The following is a 19,631-nucleotide window of genomic DNA, read 5'->3' as shown; positions in this document are numbered from 1 at the left end:
TGGCTACGTTCAATTCTAAATGTATGGCCGTGCAAAAGCTTATAGGCCAGGGCTAGGGGAGCTATACTGAAAATGTCATAGGTCCGGAACAAGACATTCACAATTGTCCCCAGTGGGAATCCCTCAGCGATCACTCGTTATCGCTGGAGAATCTGCTGCCGTTTCCCCATTTTCAGTAGAAATTTATTACTACACGACACAGCAAATCCTTCAGAGCGAGAGACGCTCTCTACTCGGGCTAATAAAGGGGGCACCCCTCTTTATGTTGTCAATATACCTTTATAAAGGCATATAGACAGGGGCCATTCTGATGGGACAAACCCTTTGAGTCTTTTTTTATGATTATGGGTGGTCACCCCATAAAACACCTGAGCCTTGTTATTAATCTACCCACCTGGGCAGGGTACCCCCTTCTCTTCCCCCTTTTCTCATCCATGTCTATTCTCCAACTGTGACTTGCAACTGAAACCTAACAGATCGCAGCATGCGCTACAGCTAGTATTTATTATTATTGGGTCAGACTGGCTGAGGGATCATGGCCAGGGGGCCAACAATGCCGGAGCGACACGATAAATACAGCCCAAGCATAATCAGGAGAATATATTAATAAGATTTACGGAAGTTGTAAAAACGTCAAAAATTTTGCGACTTTTTAATGTCTCTCACCACTTATTGAAAATGGTGCAAAAATGGGGTGTGGCTTACCAGAGGGAAGATTCGTCCAATGGAAGGACAGATTTCAGTTTCTGGTGCAAGTTATGGCACAAAACTATACCTGCCCATAGCAGTCATAGGTGAGCATTTTTGTCGCAATCAGTCAAAGATGAGCAAAATTAGGAGGTGTGCACAACTTAATACATTTGGCGCAATTCCAGCCGACGTTAATTAGGTCAAGACTGATGTTTGAAAAGCCAGTCTTAATATATTTCACCCATTGAGTTATCCCGACCAAAGCGTATCACGGCTATGATGGTTGTTGGTGCCCCCTCACTCATTCCACCCTAAATATATGTACAAAACGGAGAACTCAAAATCTCCGAACCTGTGCAGTAGACGGGAAAAAGGAGGAAGGGGTACACACAGTCATAGGGGCTCTCTACCTTATTCACTATTTTTTAGAAGAATCTGATTAATAAAGCAGACAAAGTATGGGAGCACGGACCGTAAAAAGAACAAAATAGGACATGTCTTTTGCAGTCTTCCGTCGGCCCGGACAAATATACGGGAAGGTGTCCGTGGCCAATAAAAGTGAATTGGACCATAATTGCGGACGGATTCTACGGTCGTGTGCAGGAAGCCCAAATCAGATTTTTGTATAAATAAATTTAGGTGAAGAAACTCCACAGTGCAACATTCATTTTTCATCTACAACACGTTGCAGGTTGTGAATTCCAGTTGGGGCTATAGTATATCCGGCTTTGTTTGACTTTAGTTATTCGCACAGAGATATTTTGAGATCCTGAAACATTCGGGAACAGCTGAATTCTTCAACAAATGCTTTCTCTAAAAATTCCTAGAAATCCAGAGAGTGGAAGGGAAATGGGTCCGATTTCAAGTTCAAGCGACATATATTTGATTGCATTGTTAGTCTATAGGACGAGGGTTGGATTATTATTGTCCCGCTCACATTGCAATGATTCCTGCTCAGGGCTTGGAAGGAAGCTATACATTATACGCATGGAGGGACACAGAAGAGACCGATAATTTGCCTTATTCCCATACCATATAGTCATGGCATATCGCTAAGACTTCGGGACCCCCACCGATCCTGAGAATGAAGGGGCCAAAGCACGGATATGGCGCTGCAGCACCTTCACTCTTTTTCCCTGCACAGCAGAGTTCTCGGGTGGGGTTAGGGAAAACTTTGAAGGGGACGAAGTGCTAAAGCCCCTTCTTTCTTTGGGGCTGTGGGTTCCCAAAGATTGAACCCTCACCAATCAGAAAGTAATGGCATATGTTATCAATATGCCATCACTTTGAGATTAAATATTCCTTTGGCCTCATGCACACGGCCTGTGATTGCGGGTACAGGCGGCCGCCGACACCCCGCGGGCCGTATTTTCGTGCCGTGCTCCCATACAAAGTATGGGATCACGGCCCGCAAAAAACGAAAAAGTAGGACATGCTTCATATTTCCCCGACACGATTCTACGGCACAGACACCCATCCGTAGGGATACGGAAAGGTGTCCGCGGCTAATAGAACCAGGCGGGTCGGTAATTGCAGTCCGCAATTACAGAGTTTTTTTTACGGTCGTGTGCATATGTCAGATGTACCCGTTTTGTCCCATTAGTAAAAGCAGCAGACGACGGACCATTCGGGCAGTTCCCCAGAGCCCATGGCCAGAGTGGACCCACGTTTTCACCTCACCGCATTTCGTTAGCCATCATTTTTATTTTTTTTAATGACTTTGTATCGATTTCAGGTCTTGCTTTTTTGCAGAACGATTGACAGATTTTCTAGGCAACTTTTTGGGGTACATAAAAAGTTAGCATTTAATATATAGAAATAAAAAAAAAAAAAAAAAAAAGGGAACGTAATGCATAAAAATTAAGCAATTCCACCATGTGCTGCCCTCTTCTGCCAGTGTACAATTGCTTCTACGACAAACTGAATGCCAGCGTGGCGATCACTATTGAAGGGGAACCCCACTGACAGCTGGAGGGGTCAAACAGCGGGGATCAGGGTCATTGAGGTCACAATGAAATTCAACTATTCCTTATGGGTTAAAAAAAGACGGAAGTAACCACCATGAGTCTCAGAAATGTTGTCGCAAGGTCGCTTGCAACTGAAGTAGTATTTTGACCACGATATTGCATTGCTTTGTAGCCCCAACCAAATAAATATTCCTAAAAACTTCTCCGAGATTTTCAACAACGTACATCAGAAACTAATCGGTGCAGGGGAGGACCCGTACATTCAGGCGGGTGGGCTCGCTGCTTCTCGACCACCATCATTGTCATTTTCTGACTTCTTACAGGTCAGAATAAATGATAACTTCTTCCAGTAGTGGAACATCCCCGGACCACGTATATTTTTGTGACTATGATAAACCACGTAATAGGTGCCATACAGCAAATCACAAAGTTCAGTAAAGCCTCCTCCGTACCTCCGTGGCAGACATGAACGAGTCGTTTGAAGCAACACTTAACGTGTCTCTCATCCCAAAATCATCACCGTTATCCATCATCGTGAGGTCTGTGTCTTTATCTTCAAAAATAACAAAGAATTAACAATTTCAGATTATCCATTAATACTACATAATTAATGAGTAGGTATGAAACTATTTCTTTGTACTGAACCCCAAGAACATAGCTATATAACTTTTACACTTAGGTCATCAGTGGCCGAAATAAAGGTCTCCGGTGAGATCAGATTCTGTGCTTCTGTCCCCATGACAACACTTCCTGCTCCTGCCCTCTGACAGCTCAGGTGTATCCCGAGGACACTAGAGCCCATATAAGCCAATCAGTTTCTTTGTTTAATTTCTTACCAGTGTTTGACAACTGGATTTTGATTAGTTGCCATGAGGCCAGGAGTCTCTATGATAACACTGAGCTGCAAGAGTACAGGTCCAGAAAGTGTTATAGTCACACAGGCTCAATACAAAAAGGTGTTGTCACTTCAACCTCTTTACACTGCAGACATAAAAAAAAAAAAAAATAATTATATATATATATATATATATTATATATATATATTATATATATATATATATATATATATATAATTTTAGTAGACCCCTATAGACCTAAAGCAGTGGTGTAACAAGCCAGGACCTTTCTTTGCAGTGAATTTAAATGGTTAGTGCACATATTTTTCTTATTCATCGTCAACATTTCCTTTTTCCATTGCCCTCCAGTTAGGACAGGGACTAAACAATTCAGAAGAAGGTCATCAGAAAATTGCCACAGCAGCACAGAGTATCGCAGGAGATGCGTGTGTTCGCGTGGAAAGCAGTGACAAATTTTAGTAGCCTAGCAAGCACATTGCCTGCTGTTGGGGTGTATGCACAAAATTGCACCTCCAACGTCTGCATGTGGGGTGAGCGGTGGCCCCTCTTGCAGTTCTAGTAGCCAATCAGCAGCATTTGGAGGCAGTTTATGTGCAGTAGGGAGGCGGTTACAGTAGAAGAGGTTTCCCTCGTCATCCACTGATCCTAGAAAGACTTTGTCATGTGGTTGGAGCAGCGTCTATGAAGAGAGAAACCTCAATATGGCAATAATAGAAATGCCAAACCTCCCAGTTCTTTCTTGGTGCCAATTCAGACTTGACTGAGCTAGGAGTAATCTAAGACAGACTAGTTGCTAGGGACACTGCCCGACAACCCCAGAAATCAAGCCATGCCTGTACCAATCTCAGCCTGTGCTATTAATCTGATTTTTCCTAAAATGGGAAAAAAAAATAAAAATGGATGCAGGACCTCTAAAGCGGTCTATACATTGCTATATCTCCATAAACATGGAAGCTTTCCCGAGCTTGCACCTATATTGCCATAAGGTGACGGTGAGAAGTCACTGCCAGATACCTCTAGCACCGCTAATCTCGCAGGCAACAGAAGGATTGGGGAAGTTAAAATTCAACATTTCTTTTGCTGGTCTCCCCTGACAGCAGATATAATAAGCATTTCACGAAGCTAAAATGTGCCAGAATTTCAGCACATATTGTGTAAAAAAAAAAAAGGCGTCTTTGCCATGCGCCAAATTTATTGTGTTTCAGACACTTTTTGCACGTTCCTCAACATCTTTAAAAAGGGTCGAGAAAAAAAAAAAAGCCGTGCCTAAGAGGAGCCGCAAAATGCACTAGATTTATTAACGGCGTGCACCATTTTTTGGGCACAAAATATGAATGTAATGCACGCCAGCCAAGAGGTGGCATGAGAAAAAGAATAGGGTCTTTCAATTTGCGCCATATTTTTCATACAGCGTGCGCCATTGTGATGAATTTGGCTTCATAGACCCGCATCTTAAACAGGTTTGGGTAATGTTAAGGGGTCGTCCAGTTTAGAAAACCCATTTTCATACACCCTGTTCCGGATCCCTATCTCTTACAGGGTTATCCCAGCGTAAAGCATTTTTTTCCTATCCACTGAATAGCTAAAAAATGTTTTAGGCTAGAATACCTCTTAAACAGAACGGAGAGCACTTACATAGAGCGTCTCTCTCTCTGGAGGACCTGTCCTGTCCGCCATTACACAGCCAACGCATTGATATGTATGGGCACTATGTAATACTTAATTTCCCCTGTGGAGGTGCTGCAGTGAAAATGAACACTTACTGGAGGGTTTCCCCACAGATTACAGCTGATCGCTGGGGGTCCCCGCAGGGGGACACTTTGTGATCAGCTTATTGTCAAGAGACCCTTCTAACAAGCAAAGATTGTCCAAAGAGGACTAGAAAAGAAACCTAGACTAGCAAGTAATGATATATAAAAAACGACAATACCCACATACACAGCCGGGCTATATATTCCTCATCACTACAAACCCCAACCTGCGTCTCCGCTGGGACGCTCAGAAAGCTTAGACTCTGGCCGCCGGCAGCTGACTCAGAAAAACAATCTTACTTTTCAGTTTGATGAATATTTTTAGTAATATTAAACCAGGGGCATAAATCAAATGATTTCCTCTGTGTACGAGGGATTTCATGGACTTGTATGGTGAATGAGATGTTCGTTTGACCCCCTGGATCACTTTCATTCTTTTGAGCCTTGAGACCGGTTCTGGAAAGAACAGAGTTCTACATCATGCTGTCTAAACCTCAGACATTTCCGTCTGCTTTACCTCCGCCAGCCGACGTTTTACCGGAATGATATTGAACTAACCATACACGGAACATGACGGACCTAGAATGAGTCTAGAATGCAATATTATCCAATTTCAGCTTATAGACAAATCGACAGAAATATATATCAAAAGGCTGTGTATTATGGTGTTGAATTATATACTGCGCCCTCCTGTATTACCCTTTCTGCCAAGTTATGTAGGAGGCGCTGCTCTAAGGACGTCTAAAGAAGACAAAAGTTCAGCACATAGAGGATTCAGGCGGCGCGCGACTGCTATGAGGTCTGTGGTGGGAGGGAGCGCAGGACTGAACTGCTCATGCCAGGGTAAAATTCTATGCACCAGCAGCCTCCACTAGGGGGAGCTCACTGCATATGGATTTATACAGGTAGTGTTTAAGTTTAATAAAGGTGGAGAGGTGGAGTATATTTGGCTGTGCTCGCAGTGGGGCCCATTCTGAGGTTTACTATAGGGCTCTATGATCCCTTTGTACACCCTGGATAAACCATAGTGGTGATGGTATGGCAGTGCTTTTCTGCCCTAGATATTAAACGGAAATACGAGGTTTAAAAGGTCGACATACAGTATAATTGGTGGATCCTAGAAAAATCTTGGTTCCCCGATCTTGGGAAAAAGTTTATGGTTAGGCCTTTTAAATGATGTAACCGGCTGTACGACCACCTGTGTATCTGCAGAAGTAGGAGAATTGTAGAAGTTTTTATATAATCAAACCTTGTGGGAAGATCCAACGCACAGACGTCAGCGCAGCTGCCTCCAGACCAAGTGTCGGTCAGTGAGATAAAATGACCAGCGGTGAAAGTTACTTATGTACTTGGGGTAACAGGACACAGCTAATATCATACAGCTAGGTTTTGTGGCATTTTTTGCACAGATTTCGCGTAATTTCCGCATCACCCCCCCCAAAAAAATGTTTGCAATAATCTCAGAAAATTGTAAAAAAACACTGCAAATACACCCCAGGTGTATAATGACCCCCAATTGCTGAAAAAAAACAAAAACAGGTCTATTACTACATTATTACCACATTACTTGTAACCGCACAAGTAAGAGCCACAATTCATACGGTTCTAGAACAAGATATCTTAATTTGTGTCAGATTGCTAATCTGTGATGTCAGAACTATGCCGTACTCTGAACCATTCGGCTGTCTTCCTGCTGTTCCCCATCCTCCTACGCCCTCATACGATTTAGCTAAAACACTGAGAAACTGCAGCTGCATCCCCCTCCTCTCCCTTCTATTTACGGTATTACTTTGTTGGTTACTAAGGAGGTTTCTGAACACTTACAGGCAGGGAAAGGGGGACTACAAGCTTCAGGGAGGTCAGGGAGATGCCACTTTTCCCTCATAAGACATACTACAAAGTTTCACATATCCAACACTAAGTGGAAAAAAAAATAAAAAATGATCCTCTTTTTCAAGTGAATGACCCCATATTCCCATATGCCAATTCTGATACATTTGTGTGATCTATAGGAAGATTCAATCATTATCCAGTAGATTTAGATATAGATTTAGGAGAGATGGAGGATCTGTCACTACATAACTATACAGATTTGCCAGACAGGAGCCTGGGAGAGCACTGTGACTACCCCTGCGGGAGATGTAATCGCGCCAAAGTGATTGTCACTCAGCAGAAACAAATTTAAACTAATAAATGGCTGAAATGAATTTTTAATAACTTGAATGAATAGGACGATTGAAAAACATATTTACTAGCGATCTTTTTAGTGTGTGAGATATATATATATATATATATGTATATACAGCATACACATAAAAGAACCAAGCGCAGGGTCAGATGATCACGAGGAGTTAATGAGCGCGTGATTCTGGTAACCCACACAATGTGACATTTCCATGAACTGAACAACAATCCACGGGATTAAGATGGCCTGCACCGAGGTGGTACTTGGCAGCCCCATGGAAGCAGCCTGCACACCCGTGTCTGAGAAATCGGGGCAGGTGGGGGGGGGCAAAGGTGGCATGGAGCTATCAGAAGCCTATATTTAACTTGAGGGTGGCTGGTGACAAAAGTCTGCTGTGAGGCGTCATGTCATATTTTGTGCTGCGGTTCATGGCATGTGCTGGGCACACAGATAACGTGGTCATCAGATGTGTAGAGTATATGACGTGCCCGGGCACTATGAGCCGTATCTACTAGTCATCCTGTTAATTTTGGGAGCAATCGGTATGAACGAACTCTCACAACGCATCTCCTATAGATGCGACATGAGAATATATAGGAGTCGCCATGCCAAGCAGATGCACTATCTGAAGCTATATATAGGCCATGCTGTCAGCTGCCAGGATTTTAGGATGACCTGGAGAGTGTAACCTCCCCCACCCTCCGATGTGCTAGAACAAACGATCGTTCACACACATATAGGGATCAAAGACCTAGTGTAAACACATCGCTGTATCCATGTATACGTATATACAGTGTGTATAGAGTCTTATAGCATCACTTCCAATAGTCCAAGTCTGCATTCAGGTGCATGCCAGATTATCGGAAATTCCAGACAATTGAAGTAGAACCTTCCTCCTGTAACATATACAAATGGACCACAATACTGACTAAATGGCAGCTCCTTGACATTCCCCCAATTCACAGCCCCTACATTACATCAAACTCGTCTCCCAGACTAAACAAGTGAAGGGGCAGCGGACTTCAGTTTAACACTTTCCAGACTCCATTAGGAGATTGCTGGCTGGTTCTCTGCTGTCACAAGATGATAAAAATCTGCATTTACTATAATACAACATGACGGCTATGAAAAGAGTTTATAGAAGAGAGAATGCAGATATTGACTGGAGCAGGAAATTTAGAAATTTTACGATTTTATCTTTAAAGAGACTCTGCCATGAACCGTGGGATGTGCGGAAATAACCAAACCTATTAAAAGTTCAACAGATTCTACATTTTTACTAACAAAAAGATCTACGCAAACATTTTGTTTATTATAAGAAGTTGTGATCATGCACGTTAAAGGTGTAGTACTACTTCTGTCCAGTAGATGGCAACACAGATCCTAATTAAAAGTGGAGATATTTGTAAACTATTTGAAAGAAAAAGCAATATACAATATACCTCGACTATATTTAATAGAAATCTTGCAGTCCTCCACATCCTCAGGGAACAACCTTCCTTAATCCTAAAATGATCTATTAAAGGCAAAGAAAAATTAAAAAAAAAAAAGGTGGTGTTTCACCAGACAACCAAGATATGCGATTGGCGGGGTGGTGTCCATGGATCGCAACAAGCCATTAGCTAAAGCAAAACGATCAAGGACTGAATGGCTACACATTGTAAAAAGATTAGAACATGTATATCTTGAAACACTCTGTGCTGCTGTGACCATTCTGGCAATCTAGGTGGCTACAGTTCCTGTCCAGGTTAAAATAAAAATCTGCCTTGACTGTAGCTAAATCTATTCCAATTGAATTGATCACTTCTTACCAATGTCGTTAGCCAGCGATGCTGGATCAGAGGCTCCAATCGAGGCCTCAAATTCCTCCTGGAGGCGGTACGCACGCTGAAGTAAAGATTCCAGTTTATGGATGAATTCAGCACTAATGATGTCCTGGAATAAGACATTATTTATAGCGGACTAAGCTCCCATGCAAGGAATATTCATAGACCACTACTCACAAAACATGTTCCCGTATACTACAAAGGAAAGGAATGAGGAATCTCCTGACGTCTACGCCAAACATGGGGGTCCAACATATGTAAATGTGAGCCATACAGTTGAATAAGTCACCCACTGACTTCCATTGTTTTAAAAAAAACAAAAAAAAACAAAACATGCGGCATCCACTTTTTTTGTGCGACCCCTTTGTATTGAGAAGCAGTCAATGTATACATATGTAAGAAAAATAATAATAATTGTCATATGTCTGGTTCCTTGCAGCCTATGGATACACTCAGTATATGATGAACATACACAACAAATGCAGTGTGAACAGAGCCCAATGCCCAGCTATACCTGCCCTTACTCCAGTCCTATATAAACATTTTGAACCCGGGTGTAAATTCTGCACACGATCTAAGGGAAGGGAGAATACATTTTCTGGTTTAGAAAACCTGTTGTCAAATATTATATTGAGTGAATACAGTGGAGTCCCTTATTTGGGACCTATCAGTTGCCTAAGTGGAAAGTGGCTACGAAAAGTGCCTCTCTGTCTGGAGGACGTAGCACATTGGTCCAGAGAGCCCATTGATTTCAATGAAAACTACAGTATGTAATGCTTCATTTCTCCTGTGGAGGCGCTGAAGGAATATTGAACACAATCACAAGCTGCCAGGTTCTCCATAGATTACAGGTGATGGTTAGGAGACCTCAGCAGCGGGACACCATGTGATAAGCTTATTTTTAAAGGATTCTTCTAAAACAAAAGGGATTTTCCACATTGGTCAACTCATTTAAAGAAACACTCCCAGCAAATCAGATACTCCGATGTGCCTAGTCTAGGGCCTGGAGGCAGAGCGTGACACAGAGATTCTCTCTTTAATGTTTCTTGAATGTTTGTGTCATGCACCGCTCCCTTTTGCTTGGAGTGTTGGAGTTTAGAAAACCCATTGTCATACACCCTATTAGGGAATTCTGAGTTAATAGAGGGGGGGGGGGGGGGGGTCTTCTTTTCAGGATCCTCATCTCTTGGTCAGAGTGGAGAGCGGTTACATAGAGCGTCTCTGGAGGACCTGTCCCGTCCTGCATTACACAGACGCATCTAAATGAACGGACAATGTGTAATGCTAAATTCCTCCTGTGGTGGCGCTGAAGGGAGATTGAACACTTACTGCCAGGTTATCCCACAGATTACAGCTGATCGTTCTGGCTGGGGGGGACACTGATCAGCTTATTGTCAAGGAACCCTTCTAACTAAAAAGGATGGTCTAAAGCAGAGCTCCCCTTTATGCTAAATGGCTACCTGTATAAGTACACAAGACCTTGTATAAAGTAGACACATCAGGTTCGGCTATATATAGAATTACACTACACAGTTATACCTCCTATAGAAAAGAAAAAAAAATACAACATGGACCTTTGGTCTAAAGAGAACCATGGCAAAATGTAATCAGACAGCTATGGGCGACGTGGAGGTCGTGTTCTCGGAACTCGTTCCTATAATACACCTCAATACTAATATTATAGAGCACACGATACCTCCACGTTTTCTTCAGCAATGGCATCACCTGCTCCCATTCTGATGGATCCGCAGCTAGACTCATCTTCCGCCTGCCTATTTCGGAAAGATAGGGCTTGTTCCCACCTCCGCAGCGCCTCTTCAAATAGTTCCATTCCTTAAAAAGCAAAAAACACACACACACATATATATATATATATATATATATACACATTTATTATAATTTGTTTTAGAAATTTAATATAACTACCAATACCTAGACTATTGCATGTTGCACACTACTTTACTATTTGATTCATTCAATTAAACAATGCCCCCCTGTGGCACTTCTGAGGTACTGCATTGGAAAAAAACAACTAAAAAAAAGTGGTTTCCAACCTGTGGATCTCCAGCTGTTGAGAAACTACAACTCCCAGCATGCCCTGACAGACCACTGCCTCAGTGCATATGTATAGATACACATAATGTGCATGTGAATGATCGTGAAATGTGGTGACACTTTTCTAATGCAGATAAGGAGGGACTGTGCATATCTGACCAAGTTCTGCAAGCTACGTCTGAATTTATATTCCTGTATCCAACATGACTGGAAAGCAGCTGCTGGTCCAGCAATAAATCCAGTAGGGAAAAGCAGAAGATCTGGACTCTAATCCATCCAAGCAATAGAAAAGCCAGGAAGGAAGCGTTCAGTAAACAAGGCCCCGGACTCTTCATATTGTTTGTTTAGGTTTAGTGTTTTTAACCCCATTTTTTCCACTGCCTCAGACCACCCTGATCGGAGTATAATATTCTGCCTACAGCCGGAAAAAAAAAAAAAAAGTTACAATAATATATCAAATTGTAAAACTGACAGAGTTTTAATGAAATGTAAACTTAACTTTAGCAACCAGTGCCAGGCAGCTGCTGCTAAAGCAAATGTAATCATGGGAAAAATTGAAAGAGGCCTAGATGCACATGATAAACACATAGTATTACCCCTATATACATCACTAGTTATATATGCTGTCATCTGTATATGATAAATACATTGCTGAACTGCAGAGGGTTCAGAGGTGGACGGCAAATGTAATAGCAAATTGTACTACCAAGATAGGTGAATAAACTTGGGGTTGTTTAGCAAAAAAAGTACGTCCCAGGGGGGGGGGGGCGATCTAATGACTATGTTCAAATATATCATTGGACTGTACATGTATCTATTTAATGACCTCCTCATACCCCAGCCAGCAGCCATAACAGGGGGAATCAACTACAAGTAGGAGAAAGAAGGTTTCACCATCAGCATAGAAGGGGATTCTTTACTGTTAGAGCAGTGAAACTATGGAACTCTCTGGCACAGGATGTTATCATGGTTGATTTGTTGAATTAGTAATAAAATTAGATTCTGTGGACCGATGCTTCTCTATACCAGTGTCATTTGTTGGTGCTACATACAATAAAGTCCCCACTCTCCTCATCCACCTACCCATCAGATAGAGGTTTTCTGGTGTGGTGACCGGGATGTTTACAAGCTTCATATCCTCTTCTTCCCCTTTATCCCAGGGATTGGAGTTAATATAGGTACAGTTGTGACACGAGTTGACGCTTTGAACCTAAATAACAAAAGTGAAATTAATCTAACAGCAAGAGAATGGTGGCTCGGCCTGGACACCAAAAACGACAGAAGTTACAGTGTTGGAAATATTAGGGAGTCAGGCATTTATTATAGGCAGGAAAGAACGATGCCCCTCCAGGCTTCAGATACCAGAGTAATGGGGTTCAGCATGATCAGGAAAAAGCTCTGCCTGGCATTAGAAAAAAATTGTCTGCTTTTTTTCCCCCCTAAAAAACAGCGCCACTCTTGTTCACAGGCTGTGTCTGGTATTGCATGCTCACCTTTTTAAACTCCACCTATTTGAGGCCCAGCTTGCAGGACAGTCGCAGCAATATTGGGACTGTTGGCAAGTATGCACTGACAGGTTATAAACTAAGGCTCTGGAAAGGTGCACCGTTATCAGTGGACTTGCTATATATATATATATATTTATTTATTTTTAATTTTGTTCGCATATTTAAGAAAGACGTACTGAAGCCAGACTCTGCACGGATCCGGAATATTTACTGTTCAGTCCACCGTTAAGGTGCAACTGGGAACCTTTCTCCTTCACTGAAGTCAGGGACAGGGTCAGATTCTGCCGACTACTGGAACAGCTGGAGCCTGCCATAAAGACACAAGAAGAGGCTATTACACTGCACAGCCTATAAAATACAGCAGAGCATCACATAGGTTAAACAGCACAGGATATAGATAAGTTCAGCATACATCTCCTGAAATACTCTGTGCTGATGGAGATCCTACTCCTTCCAGAATGTAGCTCTCACTCTGTGACCTCTTATGATCTCCATTCCCCTTTATACATCATTACATTAACAGCCAAAAACAGTCTATTACCTTAATCATGAGTGGACAGGTCGCTGCCTCCCACAAAATCAGCACACTCCTCTCATGAAATATTCTGTGCTGCTGGGGACCACCCTGCTTTTTCCATTGTGTAGCTTGGTCCATTGCATTTATACATCATGTCATCGGCAGCCCTGCCTATTACTAAAAAAACTCGCAGGACCCTGCTATCGAACTCCAAACCTGCTCCTCCCCTGAAATACTCTGTGCTCCTCTCCTGCTGCTGTCATCATTCCACAAGATGGCTACAAATCTCCTGCCACGACTGACGGACAATCTATGTATCCGAACCTACCTTTCTCGGAGGCAGCATTCTTGGTACAGTCCAGAAGGAGATTTCCGGGCTCCCAGGGGGGAACCTGGCTTTTTTTCTTTCCTCGTCTTCTTTTAAGGTGATGTGCCAGAAAAATAATAGACACCGCACTGACAGCGGTGACTACAAAGATTTTCTTCAGCCCGGGATAAGACTTCAGCTGTAAGACATAGAAAAGGGTAAAGCTGGTATTACACGGTCCGACGTGGGAAGTGTAAACGAGCGCCGATCAATGAGACAGCCCGTTGATCGGCGCTCAGTTGCTCCTTTCACAAGGAGCTAGAATGGGGACGAGCGCTCGTTACTCCGATCGCTCGTCCCTATGCATTATTATCATGTCGGCAGCGCGTCTCCAGGTTTACACAAACAACCATAATATCTTCAGTATTTAAAATGATACGATCAGCTGATGATTGAGCGTTTGCTCGTTCATCGGCTGATCGTTGCCCTGTTTACACAGGGAAAATATCTGGAGCGAGCGTTCCGTGATCACTTGTTTGCCCGATAATTGGCCGCTGTAAAAAGGGCCTTAAGGCACAGTCCGGATAATCTACGACTTTTTGCTTTGGTTTTTACAGAAGTATAAAAAAAAAACAAAAAAAAAAAAAAACACAGTAAATATAGCAATTTACCAGTGTGAGCGAGTTGTAAAAGGTTAACGAAAAATCCATGACGCAAAGGCCGGCCATCTTGAACGTGTGCTGCGTGTCCGCCATTGTGTCTACTAGTGAGGTCATACATTTCCCATATCGTCTTCTGAGGAACCTCCTGATGACAAAACATTACACAAAAACAATTAAATAAAAAATATAAAGTTCTCAAACCGAACAGGGCAGAGCAGGGGCGTAGCTATAGGTGGTGCAGACATTGCAGTCGCTACCGGGCACTGGAGCGTGAGGGGGGGTACTCTGTGCCACATAGGACGACACCAGTATTATAAATGGCACATGGTAGATGGAGGCTGTTGCAGGATTGGGGTGTCAGGAGCTTGGTTATGCCTCTAGTGCAAAGAAAAGAGCTCTGCATGGAATGCCAGCCGCACATTCCCGCCATAGTATACAGCAGTGATCGCTAACCAATGGCTCTCCTGATGTGAAACTACAACTCCCAATATGTTCTAAGGAACTTGGCTTGAGCATGATAAGCAACCGTAAAAACTGCAAGAAACTCAATCAGTTTTACATAGAAGTATGAACATGCCCCCTCTGTGTGACAACGGCCCCTTGATCTTTTTTTCAGTAGGCGTGGGGAACAAAAGGTAGAACAGCACCTCCTGCTGGCTAAAATAGATCTCATTCAGTATGGACCAGCAATGTCTTCGTGCAGCACAGTAGGGACGGGACAGGACTGATCAATACTGCCGCTGCCCGCCCCATATAGGTAAAGACAAAAAATTTAGGCAGCACTCTGTAGAATTTAGCGGAAAAAAGTGGCGTACTTTATTACCCTTAGGGCAACTTTTCAGCTGAAACAATGCACTAAGGGTAATAAAGTACCCCCATTTTTTTCCGCTAAATTCTACGGAGTGCAGCCTATATATATATTTTTTTTAATTCCCCACCCCTGGGTCAGCAATAACATTAAGACCACCTGCCTAATATTGTGCTGCCAAACCAGCTCTGACCGTGGAGACAGGGACACTACAAGACCTCTGAAGGTCCCTGTGTTATCTGGCCCAGACACATTCGCCGCAGGTCTTACAATTCCTGTAAGTTGTGAGCTGCGACCTCCATGGATCGGACTTGTTTTTCCAGCACATCCCACAGATGATCGGTAGGTTTGAGATCTGGAGAATTTGTGGACAAGTCAACACCTTGAATTCTTTTCATGTTCCTCAAACCATTCGTGAACGGTCTGCAGTGTGGCAGGGGCGTTATCCTGCTGATAGAGGGCACTGCCATTAGGGAATACCGCTACCATGAAGGGGGTACTTGTCTGCAGCAATGTTTAGTAGGTGTTATGTGTCACATCCACATGAATGACAGGACCCGAGGTTTCCAGCAGAACATTGTCCAAAGCATCACTCTGCCCCCGCCGGCTGGTCTTCTTCCCATAATGCATCCTGGTGCCATCTATATACCAGGTAAGTGACCCACACACACCCGGCCGTCCACATGAAGTAAAAGAAAACGGGATTCATCAGACCAGGCATCTTCTGCCACTGCTCCACAGTCCAGTTCTGATGCTCACATGTTTATTGTGGGGGCTTTCGGCGGTAGACAGGGGTCAGCACGGGCACTCTGACCTGTCTGCGGCTAAACAGCCCCCTACACAACCAGCTGCGATGCTCTGTCTTCTGACACCTTTCCATCAAAGCCAGCAGTAACTTTTTCAGCAATTTCTGCTACAGTAGAACCAGACGAGCGAAACCTTCACGTGCATCAATGAGAGTTGGGCACTCATGACCGGCCATCCTTCCTTGGAGCATTTTTGGTAGGTACTAACCACTGCATCCCGGAACACCCCACAGGACCTGGCATTTTGGAGACGCTCTGACCCAGTCGTCAAGACATCGCAACTTGGTCCTTGTCAAAGTCGCTCAGATCCTTACACTTCTAGGGTCAGTTCACACGTAGCGTAAATACCGCAGATTTTCTACCACGGATTTCATTGTGGAAGGTCCGCAGCATAATACAGTAGCAGCGGAGTGGATGGGATTTGAACAAATCTCCTCCCCACACTGCGTAAACGACGAGTGGAAAAAACTCAGAAATTGACCTGCGGTGCGGTTTTTAATCTGCAGCCTGTCCATTTATGCTTCGGAAATCGCTGCTTTTCTCTGTTGCAGGTTTTCCCCATTGAATTCAGGTAAAACCTGCAACAAAAAGCAGATGTTGCAATTTTTGCGGTGGAAAAGCTGCGATTCCGCTGCCTAAGGCCTCATGCACACAACTGTGATGGTTTTTACTGTCCTCACATACGGACCCGTAGTCATCCGCACATACAGCACGCGGTCTGCAAATAGTGCATAGTGCATCCGTATTTATGGATCAGCAAAAAAATAAAACTACCGAGGAATCTGGGGTAATCCCCTGGCGTCGCATAACAACGCCTCTGCAATTACGGGCAGATACCGATCCCCCTCCGTAGCCGTCCGCAATTGCAGAAGAGGCCATAGACAATTGCAGCACGGACTATGGGGAGTCCGTGCCGGAATTGCGGACAAAAATAGGACATGTTCTATATTTTGCGGATCATTTCTACGGCACAGACACACATCCGTAAACATACAGAAAGGTGTCCGTGACCAATAGGAATGAATGGGTCCGCCATTTCTAAAACTGCCGTCGTGTGCATGGGGCCTAAATGTCAACTCAGGAAAAAAACCAAAAAGATTATACTCACCCAGATCTCTCTGCTTCTGCGTCCAGTCCGGCCACCAGGGATGATGTTTCATCCCATGTGACTGCGGCAGAGGGATGAGTCGCCATGGTTTTGTGTTGTGGTAGGTCTTATCCAGGCGGCCAAAATGTAGCCAAATTTTAGTATCTGTATCATGGCTGCAAAACCCAGAGTTCTCCAAGTTTGGTTTAACGGACCCGCGAGAGGTCTGTGTTTCGCCCTGACTCATTACGGTGGTGTGAATGAGACCTCAGGCTTACTGTACATTCACATGCAGCGGTCATTACTGCTCAACCAAAAAATTCTGAATTTCCATGCATTTTTTTTTGGTCGTGGTTGTGCCGTAGTTGCAGCCGTGGTTCACAGTACTAGCAAAATGTTTCTAGAAGGCGTTCTACGAGCAACCGCAACTATGACAAAACTGCATAAAAAACGACACGTGAACACAATGCTGGAGACCTGCTGCAAAAAACATCTTGGTCTGGCTCACGTCGCACCACCTTATATTACACGGTCAGTCATGGGCGCCGTACAATACTATATTTCGCCTGAAGTGACCGCCGGCTTTCTTTAGCGAAGGGGGTGTCTATTTATTTCTTGTATTGTTTACACCACTGCACTCCTGATATGGACCCTTTGCAGCGTACATTGTGAGCATCCTGGTTCATGAATACAATATCAGAACTACAGTCAAGACTGACACTACACCGGCAGATCAATATAGAGAGAGGTAACTGCATAGTATGATCTGCCTAGAGATGGGCGACTATGGAGAGTTCAGAAATGGCTAAATATACAAGAGGACAACTCAGAGGCTGCAGGTTTATACTGTACAGCAAGTCCCTAGTGCACCCACAGCCGGTGTATGTCATGTAATGATGGCAGGAGCCGTGCCCGGCAGGTGTAATATATATATATATATATATATATAGAGGGATGTGCAGGGCTTGCATGCAGTATATGAGGCTCTGCCTGTTCCCTATAGCGCTACACATACACATCACATACCTGTCACACACGCTCCCTCCTAGCACTGATGGATCCTGGGGAGGAGGAGGGGCAGGGACTGTTTCCGGGGTGGGGGCTGGGTCGTGGTTATATTGTAGCGATGTGTAGCGGGAGGAGCTGTGTACATGATACAGGAGACGAGGAGATTGGTGGTTTTGCTTCTGAGGATTCTTTGTAACTTCAATGTAGCAGCAGATAATGTCCAGGACTGGGTGGTGGGTGAGGGGTCTGCACGATGAGAGGGCTACACCGAGACTGGGCGAGGGGGGTCTGCACGATGAGAGGGCTACACCGAGACTGGGCGAGGGGGGTCTGCACGATGAGAGGGCTACACCGAGACTGGGCGAGGGGGGTCTGCACGATGAGAGGGCTACACCGAGACTGGGCGAGGGGGGTCTGCACGATGAGAGGGCTACACCGAGACTGGGCGAGGGGGGTCTGCACGATGAGAGGGCTACACCGAGACTGGGCGAGGGGTCTGCACTGTGAGGGGGCCACACTGAGACTGGGTGAGGGGTCTGCACTGTGAGGGGGCCACACTGAGACTGGGTGAGGGGGTCTGCATTGTGAGGGGGGGCTACACAGACTGGGTGAGGGGTCTGCACTGTGAGGGGCCACACTGAGACAGGGTGAGGGGGCCACACTGAGACAGGGTGAGGGGTCTGCACTGTGAGGAGGGCCACACTGAGACTGGGTGAGGGGTCTGCACTGTGAGGGGGGCCACACTGAGACTGGGTGAGGGGGCCACACTGAGACTGGGTGAGGGGGCCACACTGAGACTGGGTGAGGGGTCTGCACTGTGAGGGGGCCACACTGAGACTTGGTGAGGGGTCTGCACTGTGAGGGGGACCACACTGAGACTGGGTGAGGGGTCTGCACTGTGAGGGGGCCACACTGAGACAGGGTGAGGGGTCTGCACTGTGAGGGGGCCACACTGAGACAGGGTGAGGGGTCTGCACTGTGAGGGGGGCTACACTGAGACTGGGTGGGGGACTATACTGAGACTGGGTGGTTGGTGAGGGGGCTACACTGAGACTGGGTGGTGGGTGAGGGGACTACACTGAGGGTGGGTGAGGGGGCTACACAGACTGGGTGGTGGGTGAGGGGGCTACACTAAGACTGGGTGGTGGGTGAGGGGACTACACTGAGACTGGGTGAGGGGACTACACTGAGACTGGGTGGTGGGTGAGGGGGCTACACTAAGACAGGGTATGTGCTTGTCACATCTGTATTGGGATCCGCGATAAGTGTCAGCCAGGTAGATCTGGCACTGCTTATATCAAGGAAGAAACCATAGTATGGGGGGGGGGGGGGTCTTCCAGTCTCTGTTTTTGCCCATGGAATATCTCATGTCCGTTTTACATGAAATCTTCTATTTTTGCATGTTCTCGGTAATAAATGACCTTCACTTCGTTTCCCTCTAAAATAAAAAATGACACGTTACAGTTTTCTTACAAGTCTCTGTGACGTTAGTGGTATAGGGGGGCACAGCATCGCTCCGTCCTATTATGGCTCCATACAGCGTGGAGAGAAATAAGCTGAAGCGAAGATTTCTACCTCTTCCATGTTGCTACATGCC

The 19,631-nt window shown here is 44.8% G+C and overlaps 1 protein-coding gene across 1 annotated transcript in view; it reads right to left on the bottom strand.

Annotated features, from left to right (window-relative positions):
- The window catches only part of MIGA1 (mitoguardin 1), a 35,458-nt gene extending 17,339 nt beyond the window's left edge, over positions 1–18,119 (bottom strand). The window contains exons 1-8 of the mRNA XM_075832872.1: positions 18,053–18,119; positions 14,335–14,470; positions 13,685–13,862; positions 13,016–13,146; positions 12,415–12,541; positions 10,973–11,109; positions 9,262–9,385; positions 3,110–3,210 (exon numbers count right to left, since the gene is read on the bottom strand). Coding sequence (XP_075688987.1) covers positions 3,110–3,210; positions 9,262–9,385; positions 10,973–11,109; positions 12,415–12,541; positions 13,016–13,146; positions 13,685–13,862; positions 14,335–14,439 — 903 coding nt within the window. The 5' untranslated portion in view covers positions 14,440–14,470; positions 18,053–18,119. The remainder of the gene's footprint in view (positions 1–3,109; positions 3,211–9,261; positions 9,386–10,972; positions 11,110–12,414; positions 12,542–13,015; positions 13,147–13,684; positions 13,863–14,334; positions 14,471–18,052) is intronic.
- Between the last annotated feature and the right edge of the window lie 1,512 nt (positions 18,120–19,631).

Source organism: Rhinoderma darwinii, chromosome 7 (genome assembly GCF_050947455.1).
Source record: "Rhinoderma darwinii isolate aRhiDar2 chromosome 7, aRhiDar2.hap1, whole genome shotgun sequence".
Classification (NCBI taxonomy): Eukaryota; Metazoa; Chordata; class Amphibia; order Anura; family Rhinodermatidae; genus Rhinoderma; species Rhinoderma darwinii.
Note: the sequence above shows the minus strand (reverse complement) of the source record. Positions and strands in the feature narration are given on the sequence as shown.